The following is a 22,744-nucleotide window of genomic DNA, read 5'->3' as shown; positions in this document are numbered from 1 at the left end:
AGACAGTTAGTTGTTAATCTTAGCAACGAGAGCTTGGAGTGTCTGGTTCTAGCTTCTTATCCGCATTGATTATGCTAGCCTGGCATATGTGACTTCAACAAGCATGGATGGCCCCGTTGAGGTCAAGTCGACCAGATTGCATAGTGAGGCATAGATCTCTGAGTACCTGCCCAGTGGCCAGCAAATTTCGCAGAATGCACCAAAGCTAGAGTCGCAGGCAGCACGAAATGCCGAGTAAAGAGCAGGCCAACATCTAGCTGGGCAGGCCGCTTATCTGCTCCTCCTCTTGATGCTCAAGAATCCTGGCGCGTTCACAAGGTAGTCAACCACTGCCTATACACACACAACCAGTCCAGAGCATGCCTCGGCGCAAGAAAACAAACATGATTACCGGAGTAATCTTCGCAAGTTCGAAGCCTCTAGGTTTCATCCAGGATATGGACCGATGCTACTTCATACTAGATCCCAACACAGCCATCCCAAACACCCCATGCAAGTGCCAACCCTCCCACACCCTGACTCGATACTCTAAACCAAAGGATAATCTCTTTCCCACCCTACCTCCATCTACAGCAAGCCAAGAAGATACCATTCATTCCTGCCTCCGTCTCTCCTACGTCATCTTCATCCCCGCCAGCGCCGAAGAGAAACAAAGGGGTTCAACCCTCCACCACCAAGTACAGAGTATATCCGAGGCCAACCACAGCATAGACCCGAATCCCATCCTCCAACAAATCACCACCGCTCATGCACATCATTCCATCCAAGAAGAAGTAAGAGGGTTGAACAAGTTGAACCCCTTCGCATCCGAGATAAACCCATCTCCTCAATGCTCCTCGCATCCGAGCGAACCCATTCACGCATCCGAAGGTTGAACCCTTCGGCCGAAGTACCGGCTCGTAGTATAGACGTATAGCACAAGATGGAGGGAGGAGGCAGAGGATCATACGGTGTTTCTCCTTGGATTGTTCGGCGCGTTTACCCCAGGTCTCCGAGCTTTTCGATGGATCAGCCATTCAAGGCCGTCCAGCCTTGTTTCCCCTTAATCGACCATGATGGCCAGATCAAGGATTTGGTTGGCCTCTTGGCTTTCTTTATGCGCTAAGTTATGAGATGGTTTCGTGTTGGGGAATGGTGGATGTCGAAGGTTGCTGTACTACTGATTGTTACTATGTGCATGCATATTTTCCCGCCGTCAGAGGAGATACCCCCCAGGGCATTTCGCTTCTGCGTACCCTTTGGTTAGTATGAACAACGAACTGCGACTGGGCACTAGGTAGCAACTGCAGCGCAAGGAACATACGCAGAGATGTATGGTGAGAAGTGTACCCTCGAGACGAGAGCACCTCAGCAGTTTCTTTTCCCAGGAAAATTAAACAAAAACAGGGTAAGTACTCCCGAGCCGGTCCCAAACAACCCGCAACCCGCAAACCACAACCGCAGCGGGCGCCGCACCACAACGGCCATCGTGCGTTAAAGACTACAGTCCTTACCAAGTAGAATTTAGATAAGCTATAGTGTCACCCCTTGACTACTCGGTACTCCCCAGGCAGCACCTGCAGCAGCCACATCAGAGAACATGCCACATTATCCAATCCAGCCTTACCGTCACCTCCCAACTCTAATGGTTCAGGGATCTCAATCCTTGTCTGGGGAGAGATTGGGGATTGGGGGTTGGGGAACAATGGCATGATCGTCTTGTCCGTTCGTTCGAACATCCATCATCTACCGAATCACTGGCAGTTCCATGTAATTCGTGCCCGAGGAAAGGCAGAAACATCCATCCAGTCAATTGATGCAGCTACCTACCTGCACTGCAGCAGACTATAACTACAGGTAAACCCTCATCCGGGATCTGGCAACCCCTCGCAAGAGGGGAGGAAAGAGTATCCAGACCCCGAAGTAACTTAGAGCATATGACGCGCATGTCGACTTGAACTTCCACTTGCTGAGGTTCTGAATCACGACCAACCTCGTACGGTACTCAGTTCTCTCGCAAAGTCACCCAAACACTCGCGAGCAACTGCACCCTCCACCCCCAAGTAGAGTCCCCAAGTCCCCAGGTTTACTCGGTACATGCAGACACAAAAGAACCCGAGCCAAGACCAAGATTCGATAATTTGAGGTACTCCGTACCTACTCAATACTTAAGCAACTTGGAAGTTAGTAGGCAAACTAGTTCCAAACTCCACCCATAGAAAGGGCCGGCCAGCCAGCCAGCCAGCCCCTCACCCTTTAAAAACCCAAAGTTTAAATACCTTTGCATTCCATAACACACTCTAACCCTACCAATAAATCTTTACTCCAGCGAGTGGCTAAGGGATCCAGGTTTCAATCAATCGATCGGATCAGGCCAGACACCCACTGCAGACAGCCTCGGATCCGAGAAAAAAAACATCCAACGGCCAGAGACAACTTATCTCCGAGTGTTGTGCCCCCCCCTCTCCTCAACTCTAATAGTGCTGTACTCAGTATAGAGACAAGATACCAAGATAGAAACTCAACCCCGCGGAGATAACCACCGTACAACATCCGTGCAACAAGAAATGGACTAGTCTGAAGTCTAGGTACTCCGTACCTAAGGTAGAATTGAAGAATGAGGAGATGAGCGTTGGTCGACCGTTGCGACCGTCTTTGAACCAGCTAACTAGCTTCTCTTCAAGGTTCGGTCGGAGGTAAACTACTTTGAGTTATCGCCGGATGTCTCCGAGGGGGGGGGGGCGTGCGGCCGCTTCGGCCGGTAAGAATGGAGTCATCATCCTTTTTCCACAAAGTAACTACTCCGTACTGAATATGGATTGGAGCACGTGGAAGACAAGAGGGAATGTCTCCGCAGGTGGAAGTTCAGAAGATTAATTATGGAGACAAAAGGCGAGGGCCATCTCTAGCCCTTTCTCATCGCTTGGTTTGTGCACATTCCCTACCACGTACTCCTCCGTACTCATCTGCATCACCACCACCGACCGTCATTGTTGTGAGATGCTGCGTCCAGTCACTAGGTAGGTGCTGTACGAGTAAAATGCCTCAGTCCCCGGCCGGTTGGCCTCTTGCGGACGGTAAACCCGTCGCCGTCGCCGCCGCCGCCGTGGCACCGCCCTAACTCATTGGACTGATCGTCGCAATGATTGTCATAATTATTGGCAGGATATGCTTCAAGACTAATTCCCCCTTCAATAAAATGGGATGGGAGGAGAAAAAGGGGGAAGAAGGCCTGCATTCCAGTTCTTCCTGCAGCAGACGGTGATGAGAATCTAAGAACCAATTCGCTCCACCTGGCAAGCTACATCTCCTTCCAAAGTTTGCAGTCGTTCATTCCTTTTGGTCGGAATCAGACATCGGGCGATGATCTCTGAGTTCGGCCGAAGCGGTTAATACTCGGCCGGCCAGACACTGCCTGCCTAATCCCGGATCCGTACTTGAAACAAAGGGACAGGGGGAAAAGAAAAAGAAAAAGAAAAATTAAGAAAGTGGTAAGGTAGACCGACAAACAACATGGAACACAATGCAAATGTCCAGGAGGCAGACACGAACCGAAGTGGGAGGGGGAGAATGGAAGGAAGGGACCACTAGCCACTGCACACGGACGCCCTCCCGCACGGAAATACTCGTGACTGGGGGCTGGCTATCTTCAAATTACTACAAGTACCCGCCGATGTCCGGCTCGCTCCTCCCTCCTAGTTTCCTCCTCCGCCCCTCTAACTACTCGCAAGTTGGCGAATCCTCTCCGAGGCAATCGCCCAGGTTCCAGCCAGAATGGAAGACACACATGCCATCCCCTCTGCTCATGCTCACCAAGGCTTCGATCCGTGAGACAGCAGGGGCAAGTGACGCGATGGGCACATAGCAATCAATCTTGCTTCTGTGACCGATCAATTATGATCAGTATCGATTGATTCTCAGACATACCGATCGCTTTCCCACGGCGTGGGAGCGCCCCCTTACGGGATTATCCAAACGGGACAGATCAGAATCAATCGATGACTCCACGACGGGGAGATTTGGCTGCAGGTTGCTCGAGACTCTCGCGAATCTCGCGCAGTGGCCCAATTATTTCAAGCGTTCCCCGTACTCATGTTGGGGAAAAGCATTACATCCGAAACCCGGTTGAGAATATTGTCAATATGTCCATCTTGGGGCGGCGCGCTATAGGTCGGAGGAACAGGAACAGGAACAGCCACAGAGGCAAGCCCTGCCGGCGACGGGGAAGCGAAGACTGTGGCCGGAGATAGGTTCGGGGTGGTCGTTGCAGTTTCCGGGACCGATAGCATGTTCTGCTTCTTGCTGTGTGCACGGAATGCGGCACTGACTTCCCGCAGGGCACGGAGCGATGAGGCGAGATGTTTCGCCGAATCAGTACGGTTGTTTCGATCAGCTTCGCCATCGCCATGCACATGGTCGGACAAAACCGCCTCCAGTCTCTGGATAAGATCCCACGTGTGCGGGTGCAATCGCTCATTATTGTTGGCTACCAAGAGGAAAGCTGACGCGATCGTCCGTTGCAGGCTTATCCATGTGCGGGACGCATGCGCGTTGATCGAATGCAGTTCAATGAATGCCTGGATCGTGTTGCTCAGATTGGTCAAGCAATCCTCCTTGATAATCTCTCGCCGCTGCTCATCCATGTGTGCATCCGGATCCAGTGATACTCTGCACATGAATGATATGAAATACGAGGAATGCAGTCGCAGCTCGGTCCGTTCAATATGCTCCGCCAGCGTGGTACAGCGTTCTTCGAATCGCAGGTGTGGTGCTGCCTCAGCCAGGATCCGTTCAATACGTTGCTTGAACTCCCGGATTTCATGGTACCGGAGGTGGCTATGATGGGTGAACATGAGATTCCGCAACATCTCGAGGATAACGGAGATGATGCGGCACAGCGTCTCAAAGTAACCCCGGTGACCGGGCATGGATTTGGGATCGTACGGAATCTCGGGCTGGCTGATCATGGTGATAGAGGGTCGATCGTACGCCAGGGAAAAATGGCTGTTCTGAAAAGCCATCGCCCACCTACTCTCATGTGTGAGTATTGCTGTCTGTTTCTCGCAAATCGGTAACCACGCCTTACCAGACTCTTCTCCGTGCCGCTTGCACAGCCCGTGAATAACCCGCAGTCTCGACATGCAGACCCAGCACCATACACATGCGCTCGGTCATTCCTATAAATCACAGTCAGCTTTCGTCGAGAAATTGACACGGCAGAAACAGTACTCACCAAGCAATGTGTACGAAGCTCCTGCATTCATGTTGTAGGAGAGGACGCTCCCGATGACCAGCAAGATTTGAATGATTTCTACGGTCGGCTGGGATACATAATTCAACATGCGCAAGCAATGATAAGCACATGATACTATAGTCGATCAGTCATGTCACAGCAGAGAGGTGGAGGCTGTACGAACCATATACCCACGAGGTCAATTCGCGTTCCTTGCCTGGTAAGTCGGACAATTGACAGCCCGAGGCTAGAACAGCAAAGAGAAGACTCAGGAAAGATACACTCATGCCAAACGGCTTAACAAGACCGTTAGCATCCGGTCGATATACACCACCAACAGCTTGTCGGCCTCGCAACAGGCGCTCCATATTGTCCTCAAGTCTTGCAACATCCGGCAGCACCGGATAAAGCACGGAACCAACGTCTATATAGAATCTCAACAGTCTAGGTAGCCGGACCCGTCAGTCATTTCAACCCACAACACGGGTTACAGGGGCCGGGCACTTACTTTCGGCATTGTTCGTCGTCGGGTAGCACGCTACACACGCCGGCGATGTTGAATGTATAAGGGTCGGACGACCAAAGATCTACGAACGGATACGCGGCGGATTCATTCCCCATGGCCAGTTCCGCGAGAAGGTCCTCCTTTGGTAACGCCTGTGCCGTATCCTCCGAGTTCTTCGACTTATCCAAGATGTCGATCAATGCCGATCGCGACCCGATATGGACGGAGCCAGTCTTCATTGTAGTTGAACCAAAAATCCCCTCCGAGGTGGGAGAGACCTCATCCTCCGCTGGGAACACCTCCAATCGGGGTTCGGTGGCTCTTCGCGCCCCATGGGATTGAAACAAGGAGTCCAAACTGCCTAGGATTTCCTCCATAGTCCGCATCTTGGTGTTGATTTCGTCCCATTCCACTTGAGACAAAGTCACGACTTCCGGTAGGCCGTCTTGGGTAGTCGATCCGGTGGATCCCGGGTCGGGGCCGTAGGGAGCATCGCGACCGGACGAGAGTTGGGAGGACGGAGGTAGAAATTGAGGTGTGGTGGTTGTTGAGACAGTCGCGGGGCCGTATTGGTCGGCGAGGAGCGATCCTCCGGGCCTAGGCGCCGCGGGAGGAGGACGGCCGTAGGAGCAGGTGAAATTGCGCTTGACACAATTGCTGCATGGCACATTGCGATCACAGCGAACTTTGCTGGCACGACATGGAAGGCAAGTTTTACATTCGCGAGGCCTGCGGCGGATGGGATACGTAGGCATATTGCGGTTAATGGCACGCGTTTGCGCTCTCTCTCACACTCACTCACTCACTCACAGACCCCACTACTCGACAGGCAAACCGGGCAGACGTCAGGATCGGGCGAGTGGATGAGGATGGTCAGGCGAAGAAGGTCTAGTGTGTGAAACTGCGACGGTATGCACACTCATCAAGAATAGATATTATGTTACTCGATCGAAGGATAGCGATGCAGGGAAGAAGAGTTGACAGGCCGGAGAGGATGGGGGCTGGGATGGAGGTTTGGATTCTGAGCGAGGGAGAGAGGATCGAAGACGTGCTATTCGCGCGAGGGGAGCTGATAGCGAATGGAATCGAGTTGGGGGGGTGGGAGGGCCGAGGTGTCGGGAAGCGAACGCGACAGGTAACGATAGCGTCGAACTGAGCAGGGAAAATTCCGCACGGGGGAGAGGGGGGAGGAGGACGACGAAGGGCCAAGGCACAGCCAGTCAATGGCGTTCAAGCCGGCACAACCAAGGCTGAGGTGACATGTTAGAAGCAGGCGAGGTATCGACCGGTGGGGAGTAAGGGTGAGTGAAAATAAGATAAGTGGTAAGTTAGTGGTGGTTGTGGTGGTGGTGGTGGTGGATAAATGGATAATATTCAGATCGATGCAGGAGCCGATCTTCTTTTTTTTGGGGAGGGGGGAGGGAACGGAGAAAAGGGCCCGGGGAAGGAATGATGGAATAGATGAGTGAGTAGTAGCCAGCAAACAAGCTGGAGGGGAAATGATGAATTGAATTAATTTCAGCTGGGAATAGATAATAATGGATTGGATGGATGGATTGGATAAGTTAACAGTAGTGGCTACCTTTTTTTAGTCAGTTTATGTGACTAAATCACTAATACTTAGCTAAGTGGTTCGTGCAAGGGTGTTTTGTTTTCCCCAACTATTGTTCGCTAGTAAATAGGCTTTTAGGGGGTGGATGAGGAAGCGCAAGTAGGTAAGACCGTAAGAGAATTTGAGAAGAAAGAGGGCAGCGTGCTAGAGCAGAGCAATAGAGCAATAGAGCGACAGAGTGACAGAGTGACAGAAAGCGTGAGACGCGGAATGAACCATGATGGAAGAGAGAGAGAGAGCGTGTGTGTGTGTGTGGCAGTCAACAATGTACGGCGGGAAGGTAATCAAGCTGGAATTCTGCCCGGGTTGGTTGGTCGATTTCGGGTTTAGCGGCGACCCAGCCATTCCCCCATCTCGCCCATCCGAGATGGCGTGGTTTTAGTATCTCAACTAGTGTTGATAGTGTTGATATTCTTCTGCACATTGATCTGGAATGCATGCGATATCTCATATCCTCTGTCTTCTACTCTTCTTCGAGGCTACAGTCTGACTTAAATTCTCTTGTCCTGACATCGGCTTTTTCGTCCAACGAATGAGAATGGATTGAAGCTGTCAGGGAAAGTATTTACTAGGTACCTTAATAGCCACTGCCGGCCACTACCAATCTACATAGTACATGTGTAGTTGCCTTGCATGATTCCTCCTCCCCCCCCCCCCTCATCAATATCGCAGCATCACAAGCATGGACCAGGCGCGGGATCCTATATTCATCTCACTGTTAAGATCGTCCCAACAAAAAAACAAGCATAAGCGAGTAACTTATTGATTACTTAGTAATCGAACCATAGGTCACTTAAGTTAGCTCGCGGCTACAGGTTAACGTTAGCTCACTTAAGCATAAGGTTGTGTCAGCGGGGTCATGGTCGCTGATCGGGTTCGTTCCGGCAGCCAGGTTTCGGTTCTGCAGGGCTAAAAGACTCAGTTGATTCAACAGGTTCGGGTGATAGAATATTCGGGATGGTTGAAGATTATTCGAGATCAGAAGCTAAGTTGGACAGACACGGTGCTGGCTAGGGGGAGAGAAGAGAGAGTAAGGGCAGATCAGCTGACCCCCGGCGTGGTCTGATCCAAGGTACCAAGTGGGTAACAATGTTGGTTGCCTCGCCCATCCTTTGATGCGTACGAGTAGATGGTGGATCACAATAGTGAGTACACAAATGCAAAAACAATGTTGATCGTGCTCTGGAGAGAATTCGTGGTACTTCTATTCCAATTTAGTTTGGAGGGAAAAAAAGTTCTATGGTCATTGCAATCCCACCGGCTCTTGCTCAACACCCCACGCTTGCACATTATGCTTAATTTGACTACTAATTGCATGACTTCATGATGCATCAAAAGCCTCCACATAAAGCTTGTCCGAGACCGTGAAGCGAAGGATAAGCTCGACAACCGTTCGCTCATTGGCGTGCCCGTGGTGTTTGGCCCCGGGTTGAGATTTATAGGTTAGTTTGTAGGGAAGTCGAGAGTCGAGACAAAGAAATGGATAGATCGACAGAAAACGCCTGTCCATTCACATCCCTTCGGCCTGAGGAGACGGTCTGAACCCTGCGGAGTGGGGTTCAGATCAAGCAGATCGGGCCTGTCGGGACGCATGGCTGACAAGGACCATCCCGGTAGTCAGGTGCGGTTCCGTCATGACTTGGAAGTGGTCGCTGGGGAGACCTGCGGTACAACCCACCAGTCATGCCAGCGGGCTTTGGATCCGACTTCCGGGATTGTGACCCGAAGATTAACCGACTGGGGCGCCTGGAGTTCTTCGCGTTTTCTCGAATCCGCTTGTGCTTTCAAGGCCTTTTTGACGGTTTCGATCGCGATACTGGCACCGATACAGGCCCGCATGGTATCTTTAATGTCTCGCTTCCAGTCTTCCTCGATGGCGAGAGCGGGGCTATCCCTCTCATCGGAATCGCGCATGAATGCACCGTTGGCCAGCGTGGCTTCCCAAGCCTTTCGTGCTTCCGAAATGGCTTTAGCGGCACGCTCTAAGACGATATCATCGCTGTCACCTTCTAGTACCGCCTCCCGGTGGTACTCGTCGTAAGGAACCAGCTCCGGTAAGGTGATCTGGAGGAAGGGCTTCATGCGGATCTCGTACCTTAACCGGTTGCTGGAGTAGGCCTGGGGTGAAGAAGTGGTTGGCAGGACTCGATGGCGAGCGAGAAGAACGTATAGCGCGTGCAAAGAAATGGCAAATGCATCCACAGCAACAATCTGTGTAGTCATCCTCTCAAGAAGTTGAATAGACCGCTGAAGGATGGTATGGCGCTCGATGGCATCGCGCTGCTTAGCCGCCAGTTCCGCCAAATTGCGTTTCGCCGTGGCCACAGTAAAGGTCCGGATTCGATCGATGTGACCGAGGTGGGTAGAGCAAATGTGGGACAGGTACCAATACATGCCAGGTAGCTCTTCAGGCGCGTAAATAGAGAGCTCGAATCCGAGCTGTAAGATCAGACGGAATTGGCTCAATTTATGATGATACGCCCAGCTGCTGAGGGGGTAGGAGTAAGTGGTATCGCCATTGGCTAGCTGCAAAGGGGGCTCATTGCTCAATGTGCGAAGCTGCTCGTCAAGATCTTCGGCCTAGGAACGAGATTAGGCTCCAGCCGCCGCGACAAGGGAAAAGTGGGAACTCACTTCCATCTGCAAATTGTCCCAGTCTACAAGTGTATGACAGACAGTCCGTCGGATACGACAGCGGTTCAAGCAGGCACTCCGGAATGTATCAACAAACGGCTGCACCAGGTTAGCTCAATCGCTGGTCGTGATAGATGCATTTTGCAGCTTACTTACCTGGGAGAAACGTTTCGTGAAGACATCCATGTGCTGCGCTATCTGGAATCGTGGATCCGAAGGCACTTCGATCTCATCCGCACTGGCTTGCAGAAGTATACTAGACGGAAGAACGATCTGTTCCAGTTCGTCATAGAGGAACTGCTTCACGGGAACCGCTCCAAGTATCGTCCTGTTGCTGACGATAAGGGACTGAACAAGAGATCTTATATAGACGGAAGGCTGAGGCTTTCGCGAAAGCAGAGTCCAGATGACCACCTAAGCAGGTTAGCATCAACTACGATCAGAATGAAACAAATTCTCCGCACCTTCAAATTATACGGCCCTCGGTAGTCAATAATCTCGAGCAAATCAACAGCATCCTGGCATAATCTTCTCAAATGCGCCAGCGCATCCTCAAAGCTAATCTTGACCATTGGACGAGGAGGAACAGTGCTAGCCAGCTTCCGTTGGATTTTGCAGCTGAAGGATTCAGGCACCTCTTTCCCTAGGACAGCTGACTTGCCTAGAAAGTCCAGATGAGATAGACAGCTCAGAAACTGCGCTGTCGATCGTGTCTCTATCACTTCCACATCCTGCTCCAGTCCCCAGAGAAACTCTCGTCGGAAGAGCAAGCGAGCCCGAATGGCTTCCGCCACCTTCTCACCGAGCGTATCCGTGTGTTCGTCAACCCAGCGAATCGCGTGGTCCAAAAGATCATGAAAATGTTTGGAGTCGAATTGTGATAGTAGAGTGCGATTATACAATTGAGTGACGAAGTCCTCCTCCTTAAAGGAAAGCAAACTATGAGTCAGATCCATGTACAACCAGCAGAGCACGGCAACACCTACCTCAAAATAGTACTCAGTGGTGACTCGCGCATGTACAAAATCGCAACACTTCACAAGCGCGAGGCAGTAAGCACGCAGGACAACATGCACTATATCAGGAACCTTCTTGTTGCTTTGCGACTGTCCCCGGCCAAAATGCGCGTTTTCGAGGGTTTTCGGTACGGGCCATAGCAGCCTATCGAGGTACAAGGAAGTGAAAAGGGTCTGGGAAAGGGGGTGACCCATGTGCCATGCCATCTGCCATTACGTTGACTCGGTTAGTTCGCGTGCTGCACCTTGAGTAAGAAGACCAGGTCAAACCTACCTCGTGACACAACAACTCGTCCATGATCCCCAGAACCTCTTCCGGAGCCAGCTCCCGCATCAAGTCGAAGTCGTCCTCAAGGGCCTGTGCGTGATTCTCTCCAGGGCCCAAGTAGCCACTATCCATCTTCGAGTCCATGATCTGAGGAGCCACAGTATATCAGTCTTGATGTTTGGGGTTCGAGACTATCAGCATGGCTGAGTATCGAGTCGCAACCAACCTCAAGGGCGCCAACGGCCTCGAAAAGCGTAAAGCATTCATCTTTAACCAGCTGACCGGTTCGAAGTTCTATTTTAGAAGGGATAAAGTCGTCAATACACCACGTATAGGATTTAAAAGCAAGGCCAGCGGGGATGAGATGCTAACTTGAAGCAGCGATTGTGAAGTCATCTGTGATGTCGCGCGGGACAACAGACTCTGGAACGACCCGCATTGTCGGGCCTCTTACTTCGTTATTTGGCAGCATGGAAGTAAGCAATCATCTGCAGCCAGCTGCTAGACTTCCGAAGCCGGTCATGGATAGTTGGTTCAATGATTTCAGTGGAGATCGGAGAGGATGCTGGAGAGCGGGCGAGGGGAGGCGGGGAGTCGGGCGGACAGGGCAAAACTTGCGGGAACGCAAGCCCGCACCGGTTGAGCAGGAAGGAGTTCCGAAGGAGCTCTTAAGACCATGCCACAAAAACGACCCCCGAGCATTACGTTTAGTACAACAGGCAATTTACTTTGATCAACCATGAAAGCAGGAGGGACACAGTCTTTTCTATTTATACCTGGTCAACGGGCCAATATTGCTACAGAGATCCAGTCCATTCCTGCATCAGAGTACCTCCCGAGACCTCATCAACCTCTGCCCAGCGCTCATTCTTTGTATTCAGACAGTCGTTCTTGCGGAGAGATAATTTATTTCGACTCAGCCTGGCCGGCGGTGGCCTGGACCTGAGCAAGGTTCTTGACTTCACCCTGCTTGCCGTTCTGGATTGAAGAGTGTGTTAGTCGGGATACTTTTGTGCCATTGACCTCCGATAACCACCGGAAGGGTGTCCAGATACGAACCTCCCACTTAGCGAAACGCAGGTCCATCTGACCACGGCGCTCAGCGGCAGCACGAGGACCGTCCTTGAGGGAGCGGCGGACGGCGCGAGCGGCGACGGCCAGGTAGCGGTTGTAGCTGTAAAAGTCGGTCATCACGTTAGTCAGGGCCTATGGTCGGGAGATCAAGCGGACGTAGAGTGACTAGAAACGTACGTGAGACCAGCGGACTTCCAGGCGAATGCCATTTTGACGGTAGAAGACGAATGAGGGGATTCGGTTTAAGGAGAGGGTATCGCTTTCTCTGTGATGCTTTGCAGACGGTCGAGTTCGGAGAATCGGGAACTCGGGTCATGTGACTCACGTGACATTTCTCGTCACCTGACCGTATCCCGGATGACGCTGACGGGCGGGTGGACCGGACTGGAGTGAATGTATACTTCCAAATCGGGTAACACTATACACAGTCAGGCTGGGCTAAGAGCAAAGAACATGCAGCCTCACGGTCTTTCTTGATATGTAATCTTTGAGCCAGCCAACATAATTGAGATGCTTGGAATAAGGTGGAAGCTTGGAAACCTAGCACTATCTCTCGTGTCGATTGGCTCCTCGAAACCCGGATGTAATAAACCTGAGGAGGTTGCACCGGGTTAGAGCCTGTTATCGTAGCTATCCTCTTAAACTGATGTGTTACTAGGGAACTGCACCGCAGCTCAGTCACCTCATCAAGCACCGTGGACTTGCGTAGATGGATATCACCCAGATTAGCCTTAACACTCCGGTCACTTATATAAAAGAGTAACCTTCCACTGGGATCGCCAAGACGAACTTACAAACGGAATATCACAAATTGTGATTAGATCGTTGTTATCAGATGAGACGCGGGTCTAAGACGCGGGTCCTGGAAGATTGAGCAGTGTGTTCCCCTGGAAACTTTTTGATATTAACCACTGCTCCAATCGTTGTGCGTTTGCTCAACATGTAAGCTGTGGTCAGGTCCTGTCTGTTTCATGAGTGAGCTTTCACTCACCTAAGCTCACCTTACTTCTTTATCTTCTTTCATATCACTCTCTTCCTTAATCTCAAATCTACAGACTCTACATTGGTAAGTGAGTCCTGTCGACTACTTCTGATCTGCAAAATATCTCCCCCCCCCCCCTCTCTCTCTCTTCAGACGCGTAACCGATAACTTCTTATCCTTTACATGCATCTCATTATATGAGGGCTGACTGACGTGATTCTCACGCAGAAATCAATCGGCGAGAAAAGCCCAGGCAGGTTCTGATTGGATCTAGACAACGGTATTGGGTCTCTGGTTGGCTTTCAAGTGATATCTGTGACCTTGAATGAGGCTTATATTGAGAGCTCGCACAGGGTACAATGAGCTCCTCTCGCAAGTCATCGAACAGGCCAAAAAAACGCGTTCTGGTACGATGGGATGGTATACATACCTTTTTCTCTCTGCCTTCGACACTCATTTTCTTGTCAAACCATAAGCTAACAATTGAAGAAAACCTGAACGAGCTTCTTCTCCTGACTGTACAATCTGTTTGTAACATCCAGTCCGTGAAGATTCCATGGACCGAGGTTGCCAGCACCATGGGACACAATGTCACCGAGGGAGCTATCATCCAGCACTTGGCAAAGCTTCGCAGCCGTAGGGTTGCTGCTGGCAAACCTGTACCTCCGCCCCTGCGACGTGGCGGCCTTGGTGCCCCGAGCAAACCAACTGAAGCGACATCAGGCAAGAATACGCCCGACAGCAAGCCTCAGCGAGTCACCGCAGGAGCGAAGGACAATGGTGAGACGGGAGCAAGTGATCTCGCGGACGTAGACTCATCTTCGGATGAAGACTATGTGGAGGGAAGAGCATCCAAGTCACGCAAGAAAAAAACCAACACGGCCGGCTCACGGGCCCGACGTAAGCGCAAGCCCATTGTCAAATTAGAACGCGACACTGATGGGTATGACTCGGATGAAGAAGATGAAGACGACAATCTCTTGGTCCCTGGCGCGGAGTTTCTTGATTGCCCGAATAGCATGAGCTCACCCCCCGAGCGTCAGGTGGGGGGCCCGAAAGATAACCAACCCAGGAAGATAATCGTACTCAAGTATGCAAAACCTACCAATCAAGCTTCTACTGGTGACATCTCGGAGCCTGTCTTGGGTTCGACATCTAATGATGCTTTCATTGCATCGGGCTATACATTGCAACAGCAACCTGCCGGGGCTAGTCAGTTCCCAATTCAGAGCCAAGCCCCCTCAGCCAAACTATCTGAAACTTTCTATCAGAACGCTGTGCCCTCGGCGGACAGCTATATGCACTTACAGCCTGGTGATCCTGGACACCATCCCTCAACCCTCTGGTTCAACGACGCTACTCTTGGATATCCCAATGCTGTTTACCACGGGCTTTCCAATCCTGATCTGGATATCGATTTCTCTGGAAACCATATGAGTAACACAGACCAGCAATTCGATCATTTGCCTGGCTTTGACGATGATTTGGTAGGCTAGTTGTTGTCACTCCGGATGACGCTCTTGACATACCAGCACTTCAATGTCTCCTTTTGTAGCGAGACTTCAATGACTTGGTGTCTTTCTTATCGTACAACCAGGCACAGCTCAACATTTTTTTCATGCTCGTCTCTGGCAATGATCCTCGTTTTTTCTTATTCTCTCTAGTCATCTTTCACTGATAGCTGGGCATTCTTTTTTTTTCTTTTTTTTTTTCTTTCCGAGCTTTAGTCCCAGGCGACGATTCTGACGCTGATAATGGTTCTGTTTTAATAATGCTACCAAAAACATCACTGGCTATTGATGAATAAAAGACAGCATGTTCAATACGATAGTTCTTTTGTAGATTGAGTCCACAGTGACTAGTTAACTTAGTTAACTTACAGTACGGTTGTAAGCAAGAGCCGATCATCGGGCAAGTGTTCTGCCAGTGACATCCGACGAGCCGGACGATTTCCCTCGGATACCCGATGTCCACGTGATCTTCTAGGAGCTTCTGCCAGCCAAGACAATCCGGGGATCGAGAACCGCCTGGAAAATTTTCGAGACTTTGGCTTCATCTCCATCTTCTTTCATCTCTCCCCATCCTCCTCTTTTCTTCTCTACCTCTTCTCCCTCATTACCCGTCCTTGCTCTGAGAGTTCCGACTGGGCTGACTCTGTTTGATTGACCTCATTATCTTCTTCTGTCTGTTTTCTGTCTATTAATTCCCCCCCTTCCTCAAGATGCAGAGAGCTCTCGGTTCCAGGACTTCTGTCCTTTCTGCTGCTTCTAAGCGCGCTCCCCTCTACAGATCCTCCGGTGTTAACCTGCAACAGCAGCGTTTCGCCCACAAGGTATGCTCCTCTCACCTCAGCAAGATGCCGATCCGGGTATGCCGATGAGTCAATCCACAGCCTTGCTAACTTCGTGTAGGAGCTCAAGTTCGGCGTTGAGGCTCGTGCCCAGCTCCTCAAGGGTGTTGACACTCTTGCCAAGGCCGTCACCTCCACTCTTGGTCCTAAGGGTCGCAATGTCCTGATTGAGTCTCCCTACGGCTCTCCCAAGATCACCAAGGGTAAGCCATCGCCCTACATTCTCACTTCCGATCAAAAGAGACCATCCCCGTACTGACGTGTGTAGACGGTGTGAGTGTCGCCAAGGCCATCACCCTTCAGGACAAGTTCGAGAACCTCGGTGCCCGCCTCCTCCAGGATGTTGCCTCCAAGACCAACGAGCTTGCTGGTGACGGTACCACCACCGCCACCGTTCTCGCCCGTGCTATCTTCTCCGAGACCGTCAAGAACGTTGCCGCTGGCTGCAACCCCATGGATCTCCGCCGCGGTATCCAGGCTGCCGTCGAGGCCGTCGTCGACTACCTCCAGCAGAACAAGCGTGACATCACCACTGGTGAGGAGATCGCCCAGGTCGCTACCATCTCCGCCAACGGTGACACCCACGTCGGTAAGCTCATCTCCACCGCTATGGAGCGTGTTGGCAAGGAGGGTGTCATCACCGTCAAGGAGGGCAAGACTCTTGAGGACGAGCTTGAGATCACCGAGGGTATGCGCTTCGACCGCGGTTTCACCTCCCCCTACTTCATCACCGACACCAAGGCCCAGAAGGTCGAGTTCGAGAAGCCCTTGATTCTGCTCTCCGAGAAGAAAATCTCCGCTGTCCAGGACATCATCCCTGCCCTTGAGGCCTCTACCACCCTCCGCCGTCCCCTCGTCATCATCGCTGAGGACATTGAGGGCGAGGCTCTCGCCGTCTGCATCCTGAACAAGCTCCGTGGTCAGCTCCAGGTTGCTGCCGTCAAGGCTCCCGGCTTCGGTGACAACCGCAAGAGCATCCTCGGTGACTTGGCCGTCCTCACCAACGGTACCGTCTTCACTGACGAGCTCGACATCAAGCTTGAGAAGCTCACCCCTGACATGCTCGGATCCACTGGCTCCATCACCATCACCAAGGAGGACACCATCATCCTCAACGGTGAGGGCAGCAAGGACAGCATCGCTCAGCGCTGCGAGCAGATCCGTGGCGTCATGGCCGACCCCGGTACCTCCGAGTACGAGAAGGAGAAGCTTCAGGAGCGTCTTGCCAAGCTCTCCGGTGGTGTTGCCGTCATCAAGGTCGGCGGTGCCTCCGAGGTTGAGGTTGGTGAGAAGAAGGACCGTGTCGTCGATGCCCTGAACGCCACCCGCGCCGCCGTTGAGCAGGGTATCCTCCCCGGCGGTGGTACCGCTCTCCTCAAGGCCTCCGCCAACGGCCTTGGCAACGTCAAGACCGCCAACTTCGACCAGCAGCTCGGTGTCAGCATCATCAAGAACGCCATCACCCGCCCTGCTCGCACCATTGTCGAGAACGCCGGTCTCGAGGGCAGCGTCATCGTTGGCAAGCTCACCGATGAGTTCGCCGGTGACTTCAACCGCGGTTTCGACAGCTCCAAGGGCGAGTACGTCGACATGATCGCCACCGGTATCGTCGACCCCCTCAAGGTTGTCCGCACCTCCCTGGTTGACGCCAGCGGTGTCGCCTCCCTCCTCGGTACCACCGAGGTCGCCATTGTTGAGGCCCCTGAGGAGAAGGGCCCTGCTGCCCCTGGTGGTGGCATGGGTGGCATGGGCGGCATGGGCGGTATGGGCGGTGGCATGTTCTAAGCTGCTTCTGCCGCTTCTGCTACCCCATTCTCGTCTCCTATCTACCCTTAAACCTTACGTCCTTGTTCCTGAAAGGTTTCTCCTTCAAGCGTGTTGTTGCATAGTCCGGGTTATATCCTGATATATGGTTTCTGTTTCTTTTCTTTTTCTTAATGTGTCGCATGTCTTGTCTAAATCCTCCTTCCTATCTTATATCCGATCCTATCCTCCTTTTCCTCCTTTTCTTCTCCACTGGGATCGGATGCCATACTCATACCATCTCCACTCCGCTATCTTGGACACAAAAGTTCTCACGGAGTCCTGTGTACCATACCATGTACTTTATGTGTAACACCACGGCCGTTAGCTCTGTCGTGGTGACTGCGTCAATTATACTTTAATCGTTCAAAATCCTTGTGTCCGATCAAGTACTGTAGAACCTCGTTAGAACGATTCAGTTGTGGACTCGTATATGTTTTTATTCTTCTCAAATATTGCTTCATAGGTATAGTGTAATTCCGCAGACACGTTTGTTGGAGAATTTGGGAATTTACTAGAGATAAACTTCGTGAATCAGTCTGCGCCGATGATTCTCTGTATTATTGTCGATATTCGTCTCGGAGTTCGTTGGGTTCCGGATTTGGTCATAAGGCTGAGGGGCACGACAAGGCTGATAGAATAGTTCACTTAGTGAGTTCTTGGACTCAGCCGGGCCAAGTCACCTGCCCCGGAGGAGTCAACATTGTGTCAGATGATGGTGATTGTCGCTCCGTCTGCTTTAAGACCTCATTCCCCCTCTGGTCTGCAGGCATCCTTCCTTCGCGCTTCACAATGTCTCCACCCTTCAGTGTTTCCAGAAGGGAAGTGCATCATGGCAGTTCCCAACGATGAGCGGCGTTCACAAGTCGAGACAACAGTCGAGTAAGCAAGCATCGGTCTTCCCTGTTTCCACAATACGAGGCAGGTCATTCTCACACATCAATACGAAATTAGTATTGTCGCCGTTCCAGCAATTGGCGCAGATCCAGAAAAGACGTGGAGCGATGAGGGGGCAGCCACGCCTTGGCTTCACTCCGAACTGACGAAACACGTTCAAAATGCCCGTGTGATACTCGTTGATCATGGGAGATTGGGGCCGCAGGATGATTTGGAATCCCTGGCGGACAAGTTGCTAAATCAAGTGCTCCAGAAACGCCAGGCGACTGTATGAATTCTGTATCTCTTTCTTCGATGGCTACATTGAAGCTGATCTGATTATCTATGCCCAGAGCCCACGGCGGCCTATCTTTTTCATCTGCCATAGCACTGGTGGCCTGGTTGCTAAATCAGCGCTTGTCGCGGCGAGTCAGAAAATATCCAATATTGAATCAATATGGTCAAGTTGTTATGGGATTGCCTTTTTGGCCAGTCCACATTTCGGCTCGAGCTACCTCTCAGCACCCGAATTCACCAACAGCGTTCACCACCTGATGCGACTCAAGCACCATATTCCGCCCGGGATGCAAGAGATCTTCAGGCCAAGACATCCTCATTTGATACGCCTTTGGAGTCAATTCAAGTCTATCTCAGCAGACATGAAGCTGTGGTCTTTTCTGGAGACGCTTGACTCCGAAATCAGCATCGTTGACCACGAAACAGGGACTGCTGTCGAAATGCACGTTCCCATTACCTCGATTCGGTCAGGAATATTGGACTTTGAGCACGAGAAGGTCATTCCTTTGACGGCCGATCATATTGGAACCGCTTGTTTCAGGGGTCAAGAGCTAACGACAAGGTTGAACTTCATCAATGAGCTCCAGTCAGCTATTTCTATGGCTGTGATGCTGTCTAAGATGAACGATGCCCCCATGGATGTGGACCAGGAAGTCATGATTCAGGTCAGTGGATTCTTTGAAGACACGGCTCGAGGCGTCAGCGACGAAACACCGCTCAAGCTTTGGTCCACAAAAGCACCACTGAAGGACTATCTCGCATCTGGGCCATCGACGTGCCTCAAGGATCGACTTCAAAAGACAAGTGGTATTCCTGCTGGCCTTCTCGATGATTCTTCAATTAGCAGCTTCGACAGTAGGCCCACGTCTGCGCACGTCCGATCGTCAATTGATGGCACTGTGAACCCCACTGCAGCACGGATGACTGAAAGGACTAGATCTGAGCCTATTATGTCAAGACCACCGCTGAGAGAAAGTCGGAGCTTTATGGCATCCCTTTCTCCTCGAATACATGTCACCGAGCCTTTCGGCGATGGTTACTTTGGTGCGCGGCAAGAGCCGGTCTCAGATTCGCAAAGCCCTATAGAACAGACTCAACATGAAGCTGAGACAGACAATGCCAATGATGATAATATATCTGCTTTCAAGCATCTATCGTGAGTTTCCCCCTTGGTTTTATGCCGTGCTTACCGCTAAAATCGCTTATACGTAATTTTAGAGCAGGCTCGTCAAACAAATTTAAAACCTTCCTTCCAGTGCCAAAGCTATCAAGAGACAAACAAGACGAAGAACGAGCTGAAAAGCCGCGGAGAATACCTCGATTTGATCGACCAGAACCAGGTAGTGAGAAACTTCTCTGGATCCATGTGCCCTATACGCACACCGGATGGGTTCCTCCAATTCTAGCCCGGGCCTGTCGCGAGCAAGATAAGAAGACCTTGTAAGTTCTTGAATTGTATACTTAAACATCTTATTCTCCCTGCTAAAGCATGACTTGCCCGGCACCAGCTTCGAGAAGCTCATGGACGAAGAGCATTGGTACTCGAACCTCATCAGAGCTCGTCATTTAGAGCCACATGCACGTTACGTGCGGCCGGCCTGCATCCATTTCAAGCAAGAACCGCATACAACTTTGGGTGCTCAAGAGGAAGAAAATGACCCTAGACTGGCACTATATGTAAGTCAAAACACCTGCATGATTTCTGGCCCTCACTGATGAATTTTCCGCCCAGGTTCCTTACGTATGTACATCATGGCACCGAGCCCTGTCGTTGCATTCTAATTATTGCTTAGCTTCACTGGGACACTTACTCGAATCTGGTCCATCGACGCAAAATGGTTGAAGAACGGCTCAAGCAGGGCAGGTTTAGGCCTGTGCCTCACAGTATTTCGACGGCGAGTCTAGAATCGAAGCTGATCTGGAAACTCTTGGGCAATGAGCCTCCGATTCATATACGCAGGACTTTAGACCAATTTGGGTATCCCAACCTTAGATCAACAGTAGCGCGAGACGACGATCAAATGCTGTGGAAACGGACGAAGAAAAAGGTCAACTTGAGCGAGTTCAACAGCGCCTTACACGTCGAGGACGACTCGGACAAACACGGCCCGTTCATGGATGGAAAAGTGCTCATGGTCGACCAGCTTTGGCTTTGGATTGTCGACGAGAAGACTGTGGTAACATTCTTTCCTCATCAAGAAGCCACTACAGCCGAAGGAAAGCTCTATGAGCAATCGAACCTTTACAATAGCATCTACAATGAGTTGAATGGCGATTTGGCGAGACGTTTCGAGACAGCGGGTGATCTTGCTGCCTTGATTGTGTTACATGCAGCTACTGTTCTGCTTGATCGAACGTTGCATCGCGATCTGCAAATCCTCCGCATTTTTGAAGAGTCCATCAGCATCCTGGTAAGCTTTAGGCCGTTCGCTTCATGGGACACGTACACAACTCACACGCTTCAGACCGAATCCATGACGAAGTCGTTCAAACGCTTTCGCAACAGAGGTTTCATCACGCGCCCTGCAGATTTCAACAAGAACGCCGATGGAAAGCCCATGTCGGCCGCAGAGCGAGAGGAACGAGACCATGAACTAGCCAGTCGCAACCGCGAAGACCTCTCCACGTTACTGGAACTACGAGACATCATCGACGAGCTAGGAACCATCCTCAAGCTTCTGGACGTGCAAACCACAACCATCAAGACGATGTCGGGCTACTTCGAGCACAAGGGTTACGGGAAGGTGTTCATGGAAGCGTCGCTATCCCGACTCGACGACTACCGCAACCAAGTCCTAGAGATGAGGGAGAACGCTTCTCTCGCCCAGAAAGCGGTACGTTTGTGTGGCTTCGCTCCGAAAGATGAGGCAAGACACCACTGACCACCTCACGCTCCTCAGGTCGAGAACCTCCTCGACCTCAAACAGAAGCAAGCCAATGTAGATGAATCTCGTCTTGCTCGATGGGAAGCAGAGGTCACACAAGATCAGTCCCGATCCGTGATGGTATTCACCATCTTCACCATCATGTCAGTCACTTGCATCAGATTCCAGCCAAAAATATAACCATAGCACCTTTTACTAATGAAAGAGAACATAACCACAGATTCCTCCCCCTGTCCTTTTTCACCTCCCTCTTCGGCATCAACGCCCGCGAGTGGAGCGGGGAATCCACAAACCTCACCCTGGGCCAAATGCTCTACATCTCAGGTAATACACCCCTTCCAAAAATACCTCTTTCCACCTGCCCATAGTTCCTCGGCACACCTACCCAAGCACCCAGCTCGCCTGCTTGGAGGATTCCCATAGTCACCTCATCCACTAACACGACCAAAAAGGCCCAACCTCCTTCGCGATAATCCTGATCGCCCTCCTCGTCGCCTTCAACGAGCGCCTCCGCGAAACCCTCTGGCGCGCCCAGAAACTCGTCCTCAACCTCCTGGCCGACTCCCTCTTCGCCCCCGTCACCCTCGCCCGGCTGCAGTGGCGCAGGGTCACGCAGCCAACGAACCTGTCGGCCTCCCTGTCCACGCTGGGCAGCAGCAACAGCAACAGCAACAGCAACAGCGCCGCCGAAGAGAGCTCGTCGCTCGGCGGCGCCGGCAGCCGGTTGCAGCGGTATCGGCGGAATCATAATTGGCAGAAGCGGCGGTATACGGGGGAGGATGACTTCTGGCTGCGCCATGAGGATAAGATGATAACGGCGCTGTCGGTGGCGGTTCCGGGCAATGGCAATGGGATGGTGGGGGATTGATTCGCTAGATGAGATCTTCGATGAGGAGGATGTTTTGGGTTGGGTTGGGTTGGACTGGATTGGGCTGGGTGGGTGACAGGTGGTGCCGAGGTTAAGTTGCATAGCGTGTATTTTCCCTTTTGTATTATGAAACATTGTTCACCCATATCATACTACCAGAGATGTATAGATAGAGCACTACTTGCTTGTCGTTACGCCACGCCACGCCACCACCTGCAGTGATGGGACGGCTGCACCCAGCGATCTTCGCCTAATTCAATCACTGTGACATTATACAATTCTGAATATATACCCGGCTCCATAGCCATCGCACAAGGATTCGTATAGACATATAGAGGGGGGGATTTTTCTGGGTCGCTCTA

At 51.6% G+C, this 22,744-nt stretch overlaps 7 protein-coding genes across 7 annotated transcripts; 4 read left to right on the top strand and 3 right to left on the bottom strand.

Moving 5' to 3' along the window:
- The first annotated feature begins 83 nt into the window (after positions 1–83).
- BO66DRAFT_84182 (uncharacterized protein) lies at positions 84–1,092 on the top strand. The gene is made up of 2 exons (XM_025653644.1): positions 84–245; positions 266–1,092. Exon 2 carries the CDS (start codon positions 360–362, stop codon positions 873–875), a length of 516 nt encoding a protein of 171 aa, XP_025504441.1. The 5' UTR covers positions 84–245; positions 266–359; the 3' UTR covers positions 876–1,092.
- Positions 1,093–4,052: 2,960 nt separating this feature from the next.
- On the bottom strand, positions 4,053–6,472 carry BO66DRAFT_322336 (Zn(II)2Cys6 transcription factor; the record flags this gene model as incomplete). The annotated part of the gene is made up of 5 exons (XM_025643752.1): positions 4,053–5,007; positions 5,066–5,156; positions 5,213–5,347; positions 5,397–5,656; positions 5,721–6,472. 5 exons carry the CDS (start codon positions 6,470–6,472, stop codon positions 4,053–4,055), a joined length of 2,193 nt encoding a protein of 730 aa, XP_025504440.1.
- A 2,036-nt stretch (positions 6,473–8,508) lies between these two features.
- BO66DRAFT_373803 (N-alpha-acetyltransferase 35, NatC auxiliary subunit) lies at positions 8,509–11,813 on the bottom strand. Its single transcript, XM_025645564.1, has 8 exons — positions 11,620–11,813; positions 11,474–11,541; positions 11,254–11,394; positions 10,950–11,186; positions 10,428–10,886; positions 10,120–10,377; positions 9,964–10,062; positions 8,509–9,909 (listed from the first exon to the last, which is right to left on the bottom strand). Exons 1-8 carry the CDS (start codon positions 11,717–11,719, stop codon positions 8,962–8,964), a joined length of 2,310 nt encoding a protein of 769 aa, XP_025504439.1. The 5' UTR covers positions 11,720–11,813; the 3' UTR covers positions 8,509–8,961.
- Positions 11,814–11,992: 179 nt separating this feature from the next.
- BO66DRAFT_391743 (ATP synthase subunit epsilon family protein) lies at positions 11,993–12,581 on the bottom strand. The gene is made up of 3 exons (XM_025647329.1): positions 12,499–12,581; positions 12,307–12,421; positions 11,993–12,225 (listed from the first exon to the last, which is right to left on the bottom strand). The coding sequence occupies exons 1-3, from the start codon at positions 12,528–12,530 to the stop codon at positions 12,154–12,156; spliced, it is 219 nt and encodes a 72-aa protein (XP_025504438.1). The 5' UTR covers positions 12,531–12,581; the 3' UTR covers positions 11,993–12,153.
- A 1,288-nt stretch (positions 12,582–13,869) lies between these two features.
- Positions 13,870–14,955, top strand: BO66DRAFT_471249 (uncharacterized protein). The gene has a single exon (XM_025652845.1). The coding sequence runs from the start codon at positions 13,882–13,884 to the stop codon at positions 14,797–14,799; it is 918 nt and encodes a 305-aa protein (XP_025504437.1). The 5' UTR covers positions 13,870–13,881; the 3' UTR covers positions 14,800–14,955.
- A 404-nt stretch (positions 14,956–15,359) lies between these two features.
- Positions 15,360–17,834, top strand: hsp60 (chaperone ATPase HSP60). Its single transcript, XM_025647328.1, has 3 exons — positions 15,360–15,635; positions 15,715–15,856; positions 15,922–17,834. Exons 1-3 carry the CDS (start codon positions 15,525–15,527, stop codon positions 17,436–17,438), a joined length of 1,770 nt encoding a protein of 589 aa, XP_025504436.1. The 5' UTR covers positions 15,360–15,524; the 3' UTR covers positions 17,439–17,834.
- A 356-nt stretch (positions 17,835–18,190) lies between these two features.
- On the top strand, positions 18,191–22,693 carry BO66DRAFT_373795 (uncharacterized protein). Its single transcript, XM_025645563.1, has 10 exons — positions 18,191–18,338; positions 18,411–18,621; positions 18,686–19,785; positions 19,848–20,069; positions 20,138–20,306; positions 20,423–21,040; positions 21,095–21,463; positions 21,530–21,657; positions 21,735–21,838; positions 21,967–22,693. The coding sequence occupies exons 1-10, from the start codon at positions 18,289–18,291 to the stop codon at positions 22,380–22,382; spliced, it is 3,387 nt and encodes a 1,128-aa protein (XP_025504435.1). The 5' UTR covers positions 18,191–18,288; the 3' UTR covers positions 22,383–22,693.
- The last annotated feature ends 51 nt before the right edge of the window (positions 22,694–22,744 follow it).

This window comes from Aspergillus aculeatinus (genome assembly GCF_003184765.1).
Source record: "Aspergillus aculeatinus CBS 121060 unplaced genomic scaffold BO66scaffold_22, whole genome shotgun sequence".
Classification (NCBI taxonomy): Eukaryota; Fungi; Ascomycota; class Eurotiomycetes; order Eurotiales; family Aspergillaceae; genus Aspergillus; species Aspergillus aculeatinus.
Note: the sequence above shows the minus strand (reverse complement) of the source record. Positions and strands in the feature narration are given on the sequence as shown.